General features: G+C 36.1%; 1 protein-coding gene across 4 annotated transcripts; it reads left to right on the forward strand.

Moving 5' to 3' along the window:
- Positions 1-69: 69 nt before the first annotated feature.
- lnpep (leucyl/cystinyl aminopeptidase) lies at positions 70-16,806 on the forward strand. 4 transcript variants are annotated; one of them, XM_058774943.1, is made up of 18 exons: positions 70-219; positions 4,632-5,454; positions 5,603-5,741; positions 6,188-6,319; positions 6,414-6,534; positions 6,689-6,840; positions 7,311-7,424; positions 8,288-8,419; positions 8,568-8,699; positions 8,910-9,061; positions 10,443-10,534; positions 10,637-10,820; positions 12,789-12,945; positions 13,059-13,243; positions 13,416-13,577; positions 13,668-13,808; positions 14,535-14,616; positions 14,708-16,806. In XM_058774943.1, exons 1-18 carry the CDS (start codon positions 174-176, stop codon positions 14,837-14,839), a joined length of 3,078 nt encoding a protein of 1,025 aa, XP_058630926.1. In that variant the 5' UTR covers positions 70-173; the 3' UTR covers positions 14,840-16,806. The 4 variants fall into 4 exon arrangements, with proteins under 4 accessions (XP_058630926.1, XP_058630925.1, XP_058630924.1 ...); XM_058774942.1 differs by lacking the exon at positions 70-219 and adding an exon at positions 743-1,211 and having other exon boundaries at positions 10,446-10,534; XM_058774941.1 differs by lacking the exon at positions 70-219 and adding an exon at positions 745-1,211.
- Positions 16,807-19,157: the final 2,351 nt, after the last annotated feature.

Here is a 19,157-nt window from a genome sequence, read left to right on the forward strand (position 1 = left end):
CGGTTCCACTGGTGCCCAAATGTGCTGCACACTGCAAGCTCTTGAGAATACAACAGCCTATTGTAGTGTGTTTTCACAGAGTCAAATTGTTCGCATGTGATTGTCCAAATTGCTGAACAGTACGTGACGCTATTACAGTTTTTCTTGTTGAGCATGGCAGTCTGTCTTGGCGCATGGAATCGGCAAACCATTTAAATCAGCAGGAATATGGAGCTATTGGTATGAATTAATCTTTTATGAACTTTTTTTTTTTCTTATAAATTAAGACTGTGTTAATCTAATCCGCTTTTAAATCAAACCTTTGTTCGTTTTTTTAATTCAAAATCTTGTCAATCTTTATGTGTGTGTGGGATTGTATATCTGATGTTGTCTTTAATCATAAAATAATCAATATTGCAGCCATGCAGCAAGGTCAGCTGCTGTATTTCTCTAGGAGTGCAGAAGCTGCGGGGTCTTAAAGGGATAGTTCACCAAAAATGAAAAGTCTGTCGTCTTTTACTCGTTCTGTATGATTTTCTGTCTTCTGTGAAACAAAAAATGAGATATTAGCCAGAATGTTTGGAAACCAGAATCAGAAGAATCAAAATGAAATGATTGCCAAATACACTTTGCCTGGTGAAGCTTCCAGTACACAGATAGAATCAGAATCAGAATTAGCTTTATTGCCAGGTATGTTTGCACATACGAGGGATTTGTGACAGTAGCTCCACAGTGCGACAGAAAAACAGAATAACAGAATGACAGTTATCTATAATGACAGATAGATAGATAGATAGAGAGAGAGAGAGATTAAAAAACATTTATTACGCTTGACAGGGAAAACATTAAGTCATACGGGTTTAGAACAGCATATCATCAGAAAGTCCAGTTTTGGGGGAACTGTCTCTTTAAACAGGGCAGATGAAGGGGGGAAGTAAAACTCGTGTCGCTTGTTTTGACAGCAGTGTCCGCTGTTGTGTCGATAAACAGTGTCCAGCGATGAACCGCTGATCGATGATTTTAATGCGGAGAAGTGAGAGAGCTGTAGATCAGGGCTAACAATGCTAAGCTAGCACCAGTTGATCTGAGGTATTGTTGCGTTGAGTGAATGTGTGACTCTTCACCCTTCCCTGGATTAAATACCCGGAATTCTTTCAACTGGAAGAGGATTTTTTTTTTTTTTTACTTCAGACCTGCATTTAAACATTTAAGCATGGAGACGTTTGAAAGCGGTAAGACTGCATGAACTCTTTATTTGTACGCGAGGTCGTGCACTGCAAAAAGTTATCAGCTAACATGCTACGGCTAGCCGCGTCTCCTTGTTTTATGTATAATGCAATTTAATCTCCTCGAGTACTTCTCTTATATTGTGATAACTTGCTTTTATCGTGATCCTGGTTATGTGTCAATTATTTTAGAATTAGCTCGTTTGATTACGATATTATGTATGCAACGTTTAAGCAGGCTAACAGACACGCATGAATAACAATTCAATAGCTATCAGTGCGTCTGCTTTCCATATTTCACAGTGTACTTCAATAGGTCGTAACAGGACCTCTGATTAAATGAAAATGTATCAGTGTTTATGAGGGGGTGGAAATGTCAGTAAATCAGATTAGTGGTTTATTTGTTTTGGTGACTGACTGTCATTCACGTGATGTCTCACGGTGCTCTGCAGTACTTGGGTAAAGTTGGTTTTATATTCGCACATTCGGACTATTGCATTCAATTACTTTAAGCACACTACATTGGACATTCAGTGGACATTCGCAAGTATGACATTAAAACAATACTTGGCCATTTTGATCGATTGTGAAAAAAAAATGTAGTAGGTTACAATGATGTCGCTGATTAGAATTTGCAGAAAAATAACTTTATTGCACATATAATTAGAAAGTTATCGAACGCGGAAATGTGTGAATGTGCGAATATAAAACCAACTTTACCCAAGTCTCTGCAGTCAGCATCTGCATTTGACTTTATCTGATCTGTCAGTCTGCGTGCATCACACTCAAATCTCCAAAGAGTCCTAGGGTTCATGTTTTGCACAAAATCTCCTCCCGGTCTTGGCAAGGTGACATTTGCTGCTTTGTGTTTTTATGGTCTTGTGTAAGTTTGACAGGCTGGCCTGCTGGTTGTCAATTTGTAGTACTGTCTTTACTTCTCTCCTAGTTTAGGTAACTTAAGAGTTTCAACCATATAACTGTCACGAAATACAGTTGTCTGTCAATGGCAGACCAAAAAAAAAAAAAAGTTCTTCCGTTACTTGTTCTTGTTGACTTCCTGAATGAAAGTTTTGATTAAGAAGGTTTAGCTGACAAAAACATATCTGGGTCATATTTCCTATATATTTTTACATACCATGAAGTAAAATGTTGCATTCTTAATACTTAATAAAAGAGAGAGTATTTAAATTGTATAGAATTTAAACATCATATGTTTCAAATTAGGCCTTTATGCTTATTTAAAGAATCATACAGTAATGAGAATTTAATGAGAATCACCATTGTTAATAATAGGAATTAAAAAAAAAAAAAATTTGAATGCATATTATTATTGTAATGAAAATTTGAGAACCAAATGTACTTGAAATCAAAATTGACAAATCTTTTTTTTTTATTGAATATTGCAGTGCATTTACTATTATAAAAATAGAAAATTAAAAATGATTTATCAGTGTACATCGTTATTTTTTGAATGCTTCCTCCTAATCGTTCGTCCAAAACGTTAACTTCTCTTCGCAATGATGTCAGCACGAGGGTGGGACTATAATCTGTGCCTTCCAGCAACCTGTCACTCACATGAGATCACCGCAATTAGCAAACGACTGTGATCCAGTCAATTCCCAATGGACAAAACCGAGTCCTGTCCTACTTTTTTTCTTGCCAGAGAAGCCGTTGCACTCAGATACACATCACAGTTGGAAAGAAAAGATGATCACAACTTCCATTTCTTGCTAACTTTAATCAGCATGAATATAATCTCATAATGCAGAACATTTAAAAAAATAGGCTGAATTTTGATCACATTTGCAAAATTTGTGATTGGTTCAAGAAATGTGACCTTGACATGTTTTTGTAAGATTTACAATAGTGATGGGAAGTTCGGATCATTTTACTGACTCGGACCTTTGAGTCTCGTTCAGCAAAATGAACAAATCTTTTTTTTTTTTTTCGAGTCATTTCGTTAATTTTAGCAAAATACAATTCAAATGTTACGTGCTACTTCCCTAACACATCTACTACGTATGCAAATGTTGATCACACTTCAAACAATACAAAACTATAATGGTATAAGAAACAGAAAAGATTAATTCATTGTTTACCTGCGTCTTCAGTCTATGATTAGCTCACCTCACCTCTTATCTGACAAGTCTTCGGGTTTGAGTCGTTCTTTCATCACGTGACAGCCCCATAAACTTAACCATTGCTGTCTGAGCCGGAAAGAGTATTGATTAGTTCATCTCTCGAATCTTTCGAGTCATTCGTTCTTTTGTCACGTGATGTGACAGCATTGGATGGAGAAATTAATTATCTTACAACCTTCCTTACAAAGGGGTGCATAGTTATTATTATTATTATTATTTACTCTTATAGTTACGTGATGTGTTTCTGGTCTCAAATTGTAGCTTTTTATTTATTACAGTTTATAAATGTTTGAATTTCTTTCATGATGGTTCTTTTCCATAACACTGAATGTGGTAACAAAGGTAATAAACTAAAGAGTTGGTTATTATTATTATTATTATTATTATTATTATTAAGTATTTTTCCCTCAGACTGCATAGGTTTAGCTTATGAGGCTGTCACGTCATGAACGAACGACTCGAAAAACCTGAAGACTCGAAACAGGTGAACTACTTCAGTACAGAACCTATAGGATGTTGCGCATGTGCGACTGAACGAATCACTCCCCGAGATGACTCGTTCTTCCCAAGTCACATTAAAAATTCGTTCAAAAACGACCCATCACTAATTTACAAAGGAACTGTGGCAAGTGCTTATTGAAGAATTTACTAACTCAGCACGGCACTAAATGAAAGTGTTGCACTAACAGTAAATGAGGCATGTGAAAGAAGTTGAAGTTCAGGTCACTTAAAGAAGAAGAGTATTTGTGCAGCAGACCTGAGTTTGACCCCAGGTCAGAAGGTAGGACACATTTAACACATTCAAGCAATGTATTAAATGGTAATTTGATCACTGTTAACTCAGGCAGTGCCTTGATTTGTTATTGAATTTATTTAGTCTAATTCTCTGAAGAAGGAAGTAAAAGAGGAACAATGCAGACACTATTTTCTCTCAGGGTATTGAAAAATCTTGCAGACAATAGTCGAGGCATGTTGAATTGAGTATGAAATAGGTTATTCTGTACACTGGTGACAGCCTGTGGCCATGGGTGCAAGTATTTACTGGAACAGTCTTAATGTTTGTCTGCACAGATACATTGAAAGTAGCTTTTCTTTTCATCTTTAGTTTCACTTTCATTTACTTTCTACTTTTTTAATCTCTGACTTAAGACACTTGTGTGGGCTGACTACAAAATCTCTCAACTTTTCAGAAAACTTCTCAGTTGTCTTAGACGGCAGCACTCTTGTCAACAGGAAGCCACTTTTGTATTCACACACCATTTTCTGTTTCCACTGTAACGTACAGAAAGAGCTCCACTGCCCAGGAACATGATTGAGAACAGCATGTTTGAGGAAGAGCCAGATGTGGTGGATTTGGCGAAGGAGTCCCCATCCTACCCCATCGACTCAGACGATGTGGTCTATGAACCCCGCAGCTCGCGACTGTTAGTCCGAGGCCTTGGAGAAAACGACCTGGATGAAGACGAGGAAGATTACGAATCGTCTGCCCGTCTTCTTGGAATGTCCTTCATGAATCGCAGTTCCAACCAGCGCAGCGCTGCCTCATCCTACACCCGACAGCAGCATTCTGAATCGTGCTCCAAGCCTTCGACGAAGACTATGGTGGTAGGTGTTGTTGTTCTGGTTCTGGTGGCCTCCCTGTTAATGGTCTTCTACTTCCTGCTAGGCTGCACTTTCACCACAGCGGGCTGCCAGAAGACCAATTCGACCATGGACCGCATCTATCCCTTTTCCACAAACGGTGAACTTTTCCCATGGGCCGAGTTGAGGTTACCGCTCAGTGTGCATCCTGTGCATTACAATATTTCACTCCATCCCAACCTGACCCTGATGAACTTCCAAGGCAGTGTATCCATCTTAGTGCAAGTCTTGCATGAAACGAAGAATATTGTCCTTCACAGTTCTGATATGAACATAAGCAAGGCCACTTTTGAAGGCAAAGAGGTCCACTTCATGGAGTACAAACCTTGGCAGCAGATCGCCATCAAATTTTCAGAAGATCTTAAGCAGGGACAATACGTTTTGAACATTAACTACATGGCAAACCTCTCCAGCAGCTATGATGGCTTCTACAACAGCTCATATGTTGACACAAATGGTACAAAAAGGTATTTGCAGCCCAGTTAACCTTCTGAACAGTTAGGATGCATTTGAATTAACTATTTGGCTTCAGTGTGTTGATTGACAGTTACTTCTACTTAGTTATGTCTTTATTCCTCTCAGACACATCCTTTAATTCACTCCATCTTCTTCTAGAGTTTTGGCTGCTACTCAATTTGAGCCCTTGGCAGCCCGCAAGGCTTTTCCTTGTTTTGACGAGCCAGCTTTTAAATCAACTTTTACAATTAAGATGACCAGAGAAAGCAAGTACCTCAGCCTTTCAAACATGCCCAAGGTAGTTATTTTTGTAAACATCTATTTATTTACTTGCAAATATCTTTTTCTGTTTGTTTGTTTTTTTTTGTTTTCACTTTAAATTATGAAGATAATACATAAAACATTTTAAATGCTGTTCAGTTATGTCATTATATTTTGTAACATTTATTTAATTTTAGTCTTTATAATAGAAAACTGAGAGACTGTATTTAATAGTGTGTGTGTGTGTATATATGTGTGTATATATATATATATATATATATATATATAAAATATAAAATGTATGTGGGTGTAGATTCTATTTGTTTTATATATATATACACATACACACAGCTTCTATTTGTTTTATTATTATTTCTTTTTTTTATGTTTGTGAATTTTTATAAGGAATTATAAATATTGTCATGTATGTTTTTCTTCGGGTTATAATATAAGTTTAGTAATGTTATTGTCCTTTTTTTCTAGGTCAAAACCACAGATTTAAAGAATGGGCTTCAAGAAGATGAGTTTGCGGAAAGTGTTAAAATGAGCACTTACCTAGTTGCATTTATTGTGGCTGATTTCATCAGTGTCAGTAATAATGTATCTAAAACTACGGTATGTGTTCTTCTTAAAATCAATATCTTGTGTTACAAATATTGTGGAAACATGTTGCGTTATACCCCCCCCCCCCCCCCAAAATGTTGTGCAGGTGTCTGTGTATGCTGTTCCAGACAAAAAGGAACAAGTGCAGTATGCTCTGGACACTGCTTGCAAGCTGTTGGATTTCTACAATACGTTCTTTGAGAATGACTACCCGTTAAGCAAGCTGGGTGAGACGCCTTCCCGTAAAGAAACTCTTCACAACAGGGATTATTAGATTCCTAGAAGAGCTGGACATACACACTAATGTTGTTTTATAAATAATAAACCTAAAATTGTTCATTTCTGTGACATGACGTGACCAAATGTCCTTCAAATCAACAGATCTAGTGGCTATTCCTGACTTCCTCGCTGGAGCCATGGAGAACTGGGGACTAATCACATTCCGCGAGACAACTTTGCTAGTAGGGAGTAATTCCTCCTCTATAGACAAGCGACTGGTGACCTCTGTCATTGCTCATGAACTTGCCCACCAGGTAATTCACTTTATAAATAAAGCAATATTCTCATGACAGGGAAATAATAGTCACGTTTAAATGATTAACAACACGTGATAGAAATGTCTGAGTTGGTGGCTGCTTTACCAGGGTGTGTGTATTTAAGTATCATTTACATCCAGTTTTGATTACAATGTTGACCTACTTAATTGTTTTCTTAAAGGCATAGTTCACCAAAAAAATGAAAACTCTGAATTCAGAATATCCTCTTTTGTGTCCAACTCATACAGGTTTGGAACAACGTGAGAGTGAAAAAATGACAACATTTTCATTTTTGAGTGAACTCTCCCTTTAAGCTTTTAAGTGAAGTGAATGGCAATAGTGATATAGACATAAAACATATTATAGCATAAATTAACACAAATTATAAGTCTAAAATAAATGTAATGTCTTCAATGTCAGTGTTCATTGCTGTGTTCATTGTCATGTATTGTTCTTTTTCTGTTCAGTGGTTTGGAAATCTGGTCACTATGAGATGGTGGAATGATCTTTGGCTGAATGAAGGATTTGCAACCTACATGCAGTACATGTCAATTGAGACTGTGTTCTCGGGCCTTGACATCGTAAGTTTTATTCTAAATTAAGAAATGAAGAGTTCAGATGCAAAAGCCTCTATAAGTGCTATTTGAAATTTTCTTCTAAAATGATCATTTTTCTTAGGCTGCTATATTTATGTTCCATTATTTCAGTTTAATGACAATGAAAAGAACCTATGCATTGCCATTAAAGAACCTACACATAGGAGCCTGATAAAAATGCTCATTTTAGAAGAAAATTTCAAAGGGCACTTAGAGGCTTTTGCATTAGAACTCTTCAAATATACCCTTTGCTTCTTTAAATAATTTTTTTTTTTGATGTTGTTGATGTTTAAATGTAGTAATGGGGAATTAATTCCAAAAGAGTTCTCAACTCTGAGTAATCATAGAGTATTTTTGTGTGTATTGTTTTAATCATTTTTATTATCATTTGGACATTTAACGCCATCATCCAACTGTTATAACTTGGTTGAATTCATTATATAATATGTTACAGTACTTTCTCTCTTCTGAAATAATATTCGAACAAGGCTGTTTCTCGTGACTTTTACCTCTGTACCATTAGGTATTGGCAACAACTAGGTAATTATGTTGATAGGTTACTCATCATTTCAAGTTAACTTCATTTGACTTATTTGGACAGCCTCTCTAGAAATGTGTTGTTTTAATACAATTTGAAGCTTTTTTTGAACAATTTCTTTAATTTAAGGCTTCATGTCGGTGAAAAAAATCTTGTATTTTTTACCTGACCCTGTTTTGATGTAAAGTAGATAGAGATGAAGAATCGATTTCATTACGGGAGTGGACTTTGAGAAAGCTGGAATTGAACACCTATTTGAATGTGTGTCATTCAAAATGTTTATATTTGATCTTGTGTCTTTCATTTCCAGGACACTGAATTCTTAAATGTTCGCTTTAAAGCGCTGGCCAAAGATGCACTGAACTCGTCCCACCCAGTGTCTACTTTTGTGAGCACCCCTGAGCAGGTGGAAGAGATGTTTGACTCTGTGTCTTATGAGAAGGTAAGTCATAAATTACCTGCTGCTTGTAAAGTGGCTTTAATTAACCCTCTTCCTGTGGTGAAATGTAATCACTTTTCGTTTAGTGTAATTGATTGTATAGCTATTCTCATAACTTAAACATGTTTCTTGGTCTGCCTTTTCACGCAAGGGGGCGTCGATACTGCTGATGCTCAATGCAACACTCACAGATGGGGAGTTTCGAAAAGGAGTGATTGAGTACTTACAAAAGTATAACCTATCAAACACAGAAAGTGAAGACTTATGGAACAGTCTTTCCCAGGTCAGACCTTTTCTAAGCGAGATGAAGTTATGATGCCTGCATTGTGATTTGGATTTCATTATTTACAAGAGCAAAACAAATACATGTTCTGAGTGTGATAAATGCAATTACAAAATTAAACAATGTGCACTTTTACATAATGATGAAGCAACTGAGCTGACATCTGAGCCATGTTTTATTAGTTTGCGCTAACATCCATGTTCTCCATAGGTGAGCAAACAAAACTTAAGTGTATCTGAGATGATGAACACCTGGACTGTTCATAAGGGCTTTCCTCTGGTCACAGTGAAGAGAAGTGGCACTCAAGTGACACTGATGCAAGAACATTTCCTTCTGAATGCTGAAAACAGCACGGACGACAGGTAGAGGACTTGTACTGCTGCTGTGAACATTGATCTAAAAATGTATCGCAGTGAATTATGGGGCTGTGGGCTGTCAAAGTTGTTTTAAAACTAGTGTTCCAAAGTTTGGGTTCAGTAAGATTTGTTTTAAGTATTACTAATATTTTTATACGTTAATCAAAAGTGTTAATCAAATAATCCTGAAAAAATGTATCCCAGTTTCCACAAAAATATAAAAGAGATTCAGGCCAGAACAGTAAAGAAGATTTGGTAACACTTTACTTAAAGCCTTTATGTTTAGTGCATTATAAAAGTAGTAATTTAATTAATTATGCCTTGTAATGCATTGTACGATCTCATGAATAATTGTTACCATAGTTAATACATTATAACGCTTATCAATTCATTGTTACACTATGCATTTTAGATTCGGTTATAATTATTTACGACAAGGTATAATGTATTACAATACACATTATGAATAATTATACCCTTTAATAACCCTTTATAATACATTATAAATAAAGGCTTTAAGTAAAGTGTTACCAAAGATTTTTAGCTAAAACCACGGTCCTTGGTGTTTCATAAAATGCAAGTCAGTGGCTACCGGCACTTTGCAAGTCAAAAAAAGCATTTACAGACAGACAAGACAAAATTAATACCTCTGGCTCCTGATGATATGTTGAGGTAATAATGTTGTAAATGGTGTTCAGTTTCTTGCACAGACCAATCATTTTGCTTCATAAGACCTCAATATATCGTCAGGTGCCACAGGTATTAATTGTGTGTTGCCTGTATATGCTTTTTCTGACTCTCAAGGGCTGGTAGCCACTGACTTGCATTTTAAGAATAACCAAGACTATGGTTTTGGCTAAAAATCATCTTTAGTGTTCTACTGAAGAAAAAGAGTCACATACATCTTGGCCTGAGGGTGAGTAAATTCACAGCGAATTTTCATTTTTGGATGAAGTATCACTTTAAGCAACTGTTTCAACACTGATGATAGTAAATGTTTCTTGAGCAGCAGATCAGCTTTGCCATCACAGAAATAAATTACATTTACAATATATGAAAATAGAAAAATATTATTTTAAATTCTAATAAAATTTCATAATATTACTGTTTTTAATGTATTTTTGATCAAATAAATGCAGCCTTGGTGAGCATAAAAGACTTCTTTCAAAAAGGTTTTTTTTTTTTTAAATCTTACCGATCCCACTCTGGTGTATGTCATGGGAAAGAATAGTCTTGTTTGTTTTAAGGTGCGAATGTTTTAAAAAGGGACTTTTATATTGATCAGAGTCAGAGTCTAATATCGATCTATTAAGAAAGCAAGCTTAATGTGAACTCATCCTCTCTTGAGGTGGAATGTTAATTTGTCCACTTTTGTGTTACCCCATAGCAGCTTGTGGCATATTCCCCTGACGTATGTGACCGACAAATGTAGTGTTCTCAGCTCCTGCAAGCAAGTGTTCCATCTCAAGGATAAAACAGGTGAGTATTGTCCTCAGGACTGAGTGTAGTGGCATAGACAGATGTTTCTAACTACTGGACATATTCAGTAATGTAATGATTATTGCTTTAAATCTTTTCCAGCCACTTTAAAGCTTCCAGATCAGGTGAAGTGGTTGAAATTCAACTTCAGGAGTGATGGCTTCTACATGGTGCATTATGATGAGGAGGGATGGAAGGACTTGATTGGTGCTTTGAAGGAAGATGTGAATGTCCTCACCTGTAAAGACAGAGCAGCTCTCATCAATAACATCTTTGCTCTCTGCAGGTAGATCTGCATTTAAAAGAAGGTTTAAAGTTATTAGACATGACTTTAAAGAGATGATGATGCAGAATTCTCACAATCATGGAAAACCTGGAAAGAACATTTTATGAATTATGATTGTGATTCAGATTTAAAAAAAAATTTTTCTCTTTTGCTCTTTTACGCAGATTTATATTTTTATAATCATTTAAATAAATATAGATTTAATTATTCTATCATAAACAACTGAAAAAAATCACCAGAAATTGCCAAAATTGATTGGTGTGAGTGTAGTGCATTTTCAAGAACATCTCAGTGATATGATAATACTGTAATGCCCATCAATATGCAGTATGCAATATTCTGCATTAAATGATTTGTCCTTTTTAAAAAAATAATTTTTTTTTTTTTATTCAAATGTTTGCAGTTAGTAAGATTTTTTTTTTATCTTTTGAAAGAAGTTTCTTGTGCTCACCACGGCTGCATTTATTTGATCAAAAACATAGTAATACTTTAAAATATTATTGCTTTTTGAAATAACGGTTTTCTATTTTAAAGGTGCCATAGAATGCATTGATACAATATTTTAAATTGTTCTCCGATATCTACATAGAAGGTATGTGGCAAAAATTTTGTAAGGGCAAAAATTCTCCAGAAACAGTTTTAAATGTCCATTTACAACCCTAGGATTTCTCCCTAGAATGAAATGGTCTGTTATTGGCTTATTTGGAAGGGTCATGAATAATAATGTTGAGCTCTGCTCTTATTGGCTGTTTCACAGTGCGGCTCATTTCAGTAGCTTACAGGAAGGAAACACAGGGAAAATAAATATTTAAATACTTTCTTGCGCATTTATATCGTTGGGTAATTATACTGTAAATAAAATGCGGGCATCAGGGAGCCGCTATTAATATGCTGGGCATTGAAACTGCTTTCAAATGCACGATCGCTTTTTAGTTTCACTTTCACTTTGGAGATTCACGATTGCACAAACTCTGTTTAAACTATGGAGCGGCAGTACTTACCACACATTTTACAAGATCAGATGCTTGTCAGTGGTGGTCAGGATCTGTAAATCATTTGCCATCATCCTCAGTCATCTCTCCTTATTCTGTGTATGTGGTAAGTGAAATATTATGTAATGTAACAGGCTACCGATAGCAAGGAGCTAACCATGTCCCTTTAGTGGCTCGCGTTATTTTATTAGAACGCGTTATTCCGTGCCTTTCTGAATACAGACACCAACCCATCCCTGCACTTCACATCCCCTGCACAGCCTGGAACTTAACATTTATTTCCACGATCTGTCATTTTCGCTGTTGTCCTCGCTTGTTTCTTCACAATACCTGCAGAACTTCTGATGGTTCGGCTGGTGGCTGGCCGAGAACATGGGCGGGTATATGCAAATGTTGGGGGCGTAACTATTAGTGATCCCGACTGTTACGTCACAGCCTGTGTTATATTCTGATTCGCCTATTTTTCAGTGGTCTTTTTTTATTCACGAGATTTACATTAGAAGGAGGAAACCATGGTGTTTGAGGCTCACGGTATGTCATTTCCATGTGCAGAACTGTTGTTATTATTAAACTATGCCAAGGTAAACACAGTTTTCCATTCTATGGCACCTTTTAATATATTTTAAAAACTAATTTATTCCTGTGACATCAGGCTGAATTTTCAGCAGCCGTTACTCTAGTCTTTAACACCACGTGGTCCTTCAGAAATTCAAGTAAAATTTTTTTACTATTATCAATGTTGAATGCTGTTGTGCTGCTTAATATTTTTTGTGGGAACCATGATACATTTTTTTCAGGATTCTTTAATGAATAGCAAGTTCAAAAGAAAAATTTATAAATGCATCCTTGGCTGAATAAAAGTGTTAATTTCTTTACAAAAAAAAAAAAAAAAGTCTTACTGACCCCAGCGTCTTGAACAGTTCATGTTTTAGTAAATGAGTGAAAATAAAGAATATATGCTTCAACTTTCTTCCAGATCAGGCAAGGTGTTTTTCAGACAAGTCTTAAATCTAATGGATTACATCAGAAATGAGACAGAGACGGCTCCTCTGACCGAAGCTCTCTTCCAGCTTGGTCAGATCTACAGGTTGCTGGACAAAAGATCAGAGCTGAACTTGGCCTCTAGGATGACGGTAAGTGCAACATCTTGTCTGGCTGTTGTAGTCAAATGGCTCTCTTTATTTCATCTTTATAAAATAAAATAAAAAACTTGTTTGAATGTTTTCTTGGAATTCAATCTTTGCAGAGTTACATTGAGGACCATTTTGGAAGTTTAATGGAGAGTCAGTCATGGGATCTGGAAACTTCTGTGTCAAAGATGACACTTCGGTCTGCCCTGCTGGAGATGGCATGTTCTCTTAACATAAGTAACTGCACAACACAGGCCAAGCATCTGTTTGATCAGTGGTTCACTTCCAACAAGACTTCTCAGTAAGTTTGTGTGGTGATTGACTCTTGGCTAAATAATTTCTCTTTTAATCTTGTGATTTGCAAAAAGGAGAAGGAAAGAGCTGTTGTCTAAAGCTCTTGACTTTTGTACACCTCACCGCAGTAATTTTTGAGAACAGAGGAACATCTTGTGATGCATGCCTTATTGTTTTAGGATTCCCAGTGATCTCATGAGAACAGTCTTCAAAGTTGCTGCTCAGACAGATGAAGGATGGGGTAAGCTTCTAGACATGTATAAATACTCCATCAATGACCCAGAGAAGCGCAAGACATTGGAAGCTTTGGCCAGCACTCAGGATGTACGGAAAATCATATGGTAAGGCTGAACAACATGTTCTGTCAGAGGGAAAATCTTTTGAGCTGTCAGCACAAGCATACCTGAATTTAATTTGGTTTTCCCTTTTAGGATTCTACAGAAAAGTCTTGATGGGAGTGAGATTCAAACTCAAGAATTTCCTTTGGTGATCAACACAGTTTGCAAAAACTTTGCTGGCTACCTCTACGCTTGGGATTTTGTGAAGGAGAACTGGGAGAAAATCACTCAAAAGTGAGTGGTGAACTTATAGTAAAAGGAAAAAAGAAAAAAATCTGGAGGAGGAGGGTTACTTAAATAATTATTTTTTTAGCAACATTTTGAATCGACACATTTAATGTAAATGTCATTATACTTTTTAGTCATGTTCATACGCTAATAACTATAATAACGTTATAATGACAACAAGGTATAAGGTCAGGAAAACACCTTAAAGAGTGTTTATTTAGTGGGGAAAGGTCCTAAGGTTCTTTGGAACTTTCTATTCATCAACAATCGAAAATGTGTAATGGGTTTCAACATTAATAAAAAATGTTTCTTGAGCAGCAGATCATTTTAGAATGAGTTCTGAAGGATCTTGTGACTCTGAAGACTTTTGCCATCACAGGAATTACATTTAAAATGTATTTTTAAAAAAAAAGGAAAACCATTATTTTGAATTGTAATAACATTTCACAATATTACTGATCATAAGAGACTTCTTTCAAAAAACATAAAAAACTTTATTGATCCCAAACGCATAGATTCAGTGTACTTAGTATGCACATTTGTACTGTAATTTAGTCATTTTGTAAGGACTTGTCAGAAAAGCGCTGATAAATATCTTAATGCATTTTCTAATGTTTTAGGTTTGATAATTTGCATGTAAGCCTTTTCAATGGGGTTTTATATTTTTTTTTACACGTTAAAGTATTTAGGCTGCAATTTAACGTTGTTTCTTTTCCATTTTTTTCATGCAAGATTTCCTGTCGGATCCTTTGCCATTCAGAGCATCATCATGTCCGCAACCAGTCAGTTTTCCACAAAAACACATCTCATGGAGGTCTGTTCATCCTCCATACCTTTGGTTAAATAAAAAAACCATTAAATGCTGCTTGAAGTATTATTACTACATTATTGTTTTTCTCATCCAGGCCCAGAACTTCTTCACTTCTCTTGGAACGAAAGGTTCTCAGATGAGGATCGTGCAGGAGGCCATTGAGACCATTAAGCTGAACATGCGATGGATGGAGAATAACTTGGACATACTGCAGCACTGGTTATAGTGTGAGGAGGAGACGGCTCCTCTCTCGTGCCTCTCACTCCCTCAGGTGATGTCACCAGGCACATGCAGGTGTGAGCAATATTACTGTCACAACAGCCAGAGCCATAAATGTACAACGTTAGGCCAAACTCAAGACAGAAGGGCAGATTTACTTGGACATAAAGGGCCGTTTAAAAACATTTCTTTTCAGGGCATCTTATAGGGAATTATCCTGAGTTCTCCAGTGAGCTGCAAACTAGCCAGAAGCTTGGAAGATATCTGTCTGAGAACATTTAGCCTTCAATCCTAGCTTATGTAAATGAACAAGTCTGGATATTAATTGTAAAGCATATGTATTATCTTTTCTCCAAGTTAAAAGTGAATTGAAACTGTATAGTCAGCTTATGATTTCCTGTGTCATAGCTTTAGTGTTAGTTTCTGCTCGGGGAAGGCTGATGCGTTGTCTTTTTGCGGTTCACTTGGGGCCCAACTCAGTACGTGTATGGCTCTGGCCTCAAGCACTATTTGCACTATTCAAAGATTCAGCTTGCTCAGGGCAAATCTGGTTGTTGTTAAAATATCATGATGCATTTACACTCTTTTACTTAATGGTGGTGGCTAAAGACCAAAACCTCCCATCAGTGTCTCTTAAATATGCCCTTATCACGATTTGCCAAAAAAAGAAAAATAATAATAATAATTCTGAAATTATGCTACATGAGTGCGATCACAATTCCCCTTTCTTCTAGATTTAAAAGCTTTATGTGTGTATGTGGAGGTGAATTTTTAATCATCTGCGTTGTCTGCAATGCTTCAATGCAGCACTGTGTAAATGTTCTTGCCTTAGAAATTTTCCATAACTTTCATCCTTTGCACAAGATGTATTTTGGAGTTTAATTTACAATTGAGTGTGTATATTATGTGTGCAGGCTTTGCATATAGGTAAAGGTTTGTCATTGGAAATATTATGTTAGCGTTTCTAAAACATTTAGGTGCGGATTTTATTTTGAGCTTTGCTATGCACACTCTGATGAAGCTGAAATATTTTACAGTTCTGTGGTTATACATGTATAACTCTGTGGTTTGACCCATGTGATTTGACATGTAGAAATATGTGTTAGCAAGTCTTCATGTACAAGGCTTTAGTTAACTTTTGTCAAATTGCCACAAGACAAAAAAAAGGGGCTCTAAAGTCACATCACTGATTGAGAGTTGTTACATTTTTCACTGGTTACTACTGATTTGTGCTCTTCAAGGATTGAAGGGTTTTTGTGTGTGTGTGTGTGATGTTTTCTTCTCATATTTTTCTCAGATTTTCATGATATTCAGGAATTGTTTTTGAAAATGTCAAATGGTTGGTTTAGTTGGTCAAAAAATATGGAGTCACAACCTTGTGCAAATGTATGCGTCAAAGTGCACATGTATCCAACTTCTTGTAAACTCGTGATACAGTCCACAAATACATGCACATCATTTTGCTTTAATGCACAAAAGCTGAGAAATTATCATGAGACGTTGCTGAGTATGAATATTTGTGCATTTTTATGCAAGTATTTTTAATATAATTTTAACTCCGTACATAAATGTTCAGTTTTGTTCAGAGTGTGAGAATCTGTGCTTACTGTCTCAAATGATAGCGCAAATGTTAAATTACTTCCAGGTTTTTGATTATAGCCCAGTGATTTGACCTCATAAAATGTCAAATATGACTGGTACATTGTAGTACAGCTGGTACATTGTAATTATTTTGTATGTAGCAGTTGTAGTTTTGTTTGATCTTAAGCTTTATTCATGTTTTTGTGATAGAAATGAATAAGGACAACGGCAGCATTGTTACACTGTAATGGACACTTCTAATGTCAGGTTGGAGCGTTACAGTTATCGATGAATGTATTTATGTTTGTTACTATGGATCTGTTTAAACAAGCGTTATGATTGTAATTACCTGAATTCATCTGGATATGCTTAATTAAACACAATGAGGTGTAACCTGTTGATTTCTGTCATGTCCCTCATGAGGTGTTTTGTGTTATTGGCTGCCGTTCACAAAATGTTATTTGTGCCTGTCAGAGGCTGCTTTTAAGAAATGCTAGTTATTTTTGGCACAAACTCGTTAAAGTTTAAAGGAAAAATATGCTTGCTTGTGAAAAATTTGCGATATTTTAAATGGATTGTGAAAAACTGAAGGGGGGAAAAAAGTGATATATTTGTTTGAAGAGGTTGTTAGGAAATGTTGTTAAACACTGGGTTTGGATTCTAGGTTTTTAAGATGTTGCTTAACAATGGAAAACTACTGAGCCATCTTTATACAAGACAAAAAAAGAAATAAAAACATTTTGTGCACAAATTTTCCTTCTAGACATTCAGTAGATGGCACTGTGCTCTTTTCTCTAGCAGCTTGTTCTCTATTTTCCCAAAGAAAAGATTTAGGTGCAAAGATCAGTGAAAACAACATCATGTGAAATAAGTATATAAGGACTGTTAATAGAAAAAAGAAAAATATGAATGCATATACAGTGCTCCAGGAAAAATATTTGTTTGTATAGTGACCCTATTTTTGTAGCTGTAGGACCTATCATGCTTTATATATTAAATGAATAGCAACTAGGTCAGTAAAATAACTTTCAGAATGCAGATTTGATTTTAGTGTTTGCAGGAAGTTTTTCAAGTGTTATTTTAAAACTTAAAGTAGAGCACAAGTAGTTATCATGGAGTATAAATAAAATCGGTCAGATGTGTATCTTAAATGTTTGGCATGCCAAAATCAAGTGTTTGACCTATTATTTATACATGAAGCAATTTATCACTCAAGGCAGGGTTGGTAGGCTTGCTTATTCTTAATGTTGTTTTTCAGGTTGCTTACAGGTATGCAATTTTGGGGGCATTATTTCTAGAATACGGCCATGTATTTGTGCATATTAGGACTAATTTTGCTGAGGCTGTTGGCTTAAGTTGGTGTTGCTGTGTGAGACCAGGTTGCTTGTTAATGGCTGGTTATCAGTCACTGAATACAGCAGTTCTCTTCTAACATTCCTTCATATTCTTCTTTTTAACATGAGTTTAATGTATCTCAACAGGCACAAACCTCATTCCATTCAAGAAGAAAAACATATCCCGTGGTCACCTACACTCTGAAATAAGACAAAAATACTAGATCATTTTTGCAGTGCCAGTCAAATCTCTGTAATTCCTGTGGCCCTCTTCTGTAATTTCACCTTTCCCCAGACTGCGGCTGTAATTACTGTTACGGATCCTGCTAAATTTCACTTTATAGTTATATACAAGGCCACAGGTCAACTAGCCAACTTCATTAATGAGCCAGACGTACTCTTTCCCCTGAAGATGACACTCCATTTGTGGTTTTTGGTGATTTTAAAAACCGCTAGCAAACCACAAGTGACTTATTTTCCTGGCCGCAATTGACCTTTAACAACTGTGCACAAAGCAGACAACCAATCGGATCCTCATCCTGCATCTACCCCACTGTGATCTGATCACACCCAGGTTTTATTTTAAAAAAGGCACTCGAGGTGTGGTCACATTTTCTGCTGGTCGGCAAATTTTCATGGGTGAAATCCAGTCATTTGAATAGAAATCCACACGATCGGGGACTTCGCATAGGTGTGGAAGATATACCCATGCAATATGATGGATGCCTGCTGGTCAAAATTGTGTAAAGCTGTTTGAAAGTAATGTAAACCACACACTAAACCTATTTGCTGAAGCAACCGTGCCATTTTAGCCTGCTTCTACAAGTCCGCATCACAACTACTGTGCTGTACCGCGCATGTTTACTGTAACAAAAAAAAACATATATATGGCTCATTATGTAATGCAAACATCAACATTTTTAGAAAATTGTTAGCTTGCTAATCATGCACTATGGTAAAAATGTTTTGAGATTGTAACATAGTAATTGCGTGAAAAAGTCTGTTAATTGATGATCTGCCTCTGCAATCCTAATTTGTTAAAAGGAACAAAAGTTGGTGGTGTTTTACTGCCACTAGTGTTCATTTCAGCTGGAAACTGCAATGTTTTTGCAGAAATAAATGCAGTCAAGTATTTCTAATGGGCACAGGTGGCAAAATTCACAATGACAGATCATTTTTGTATAGTCGTCATTACCTCAAAAGCAGTCTAGACCATGGACATTTCTAGGTTGTACATTAATCTGATGGAATGCAGAATTTATCTCATTGTTCATTGCATGACAAAAGTGAGAACTCTCAAGCAAAGATAATGCTAAGACGACCTTGATGACAATCGATGGCCGTGTTTCCTCAAATATAGGTGCTTTTTAAAAATGTGGAAGTACTAATGCACATGATCTAATATATTTT

The sequence above is a fragment of the Onychostoma macrolepis genome, chromosome 05 (genome assembly GCF_012432095.1).
Source record: "Onychostoma macrolepis isolate SWU-2019 chromosome 05, ASM1243209v1, whole genome shotgun sequence".
In the NCBI taxonomy this organism is placed as follows: domain Eukaryota; kingdom Metazoa; phylum Chordata; class Actinopteri; order Cypriniformes; family Cyprinidae; genus Onychostoma; species Onychostoma macrolepis.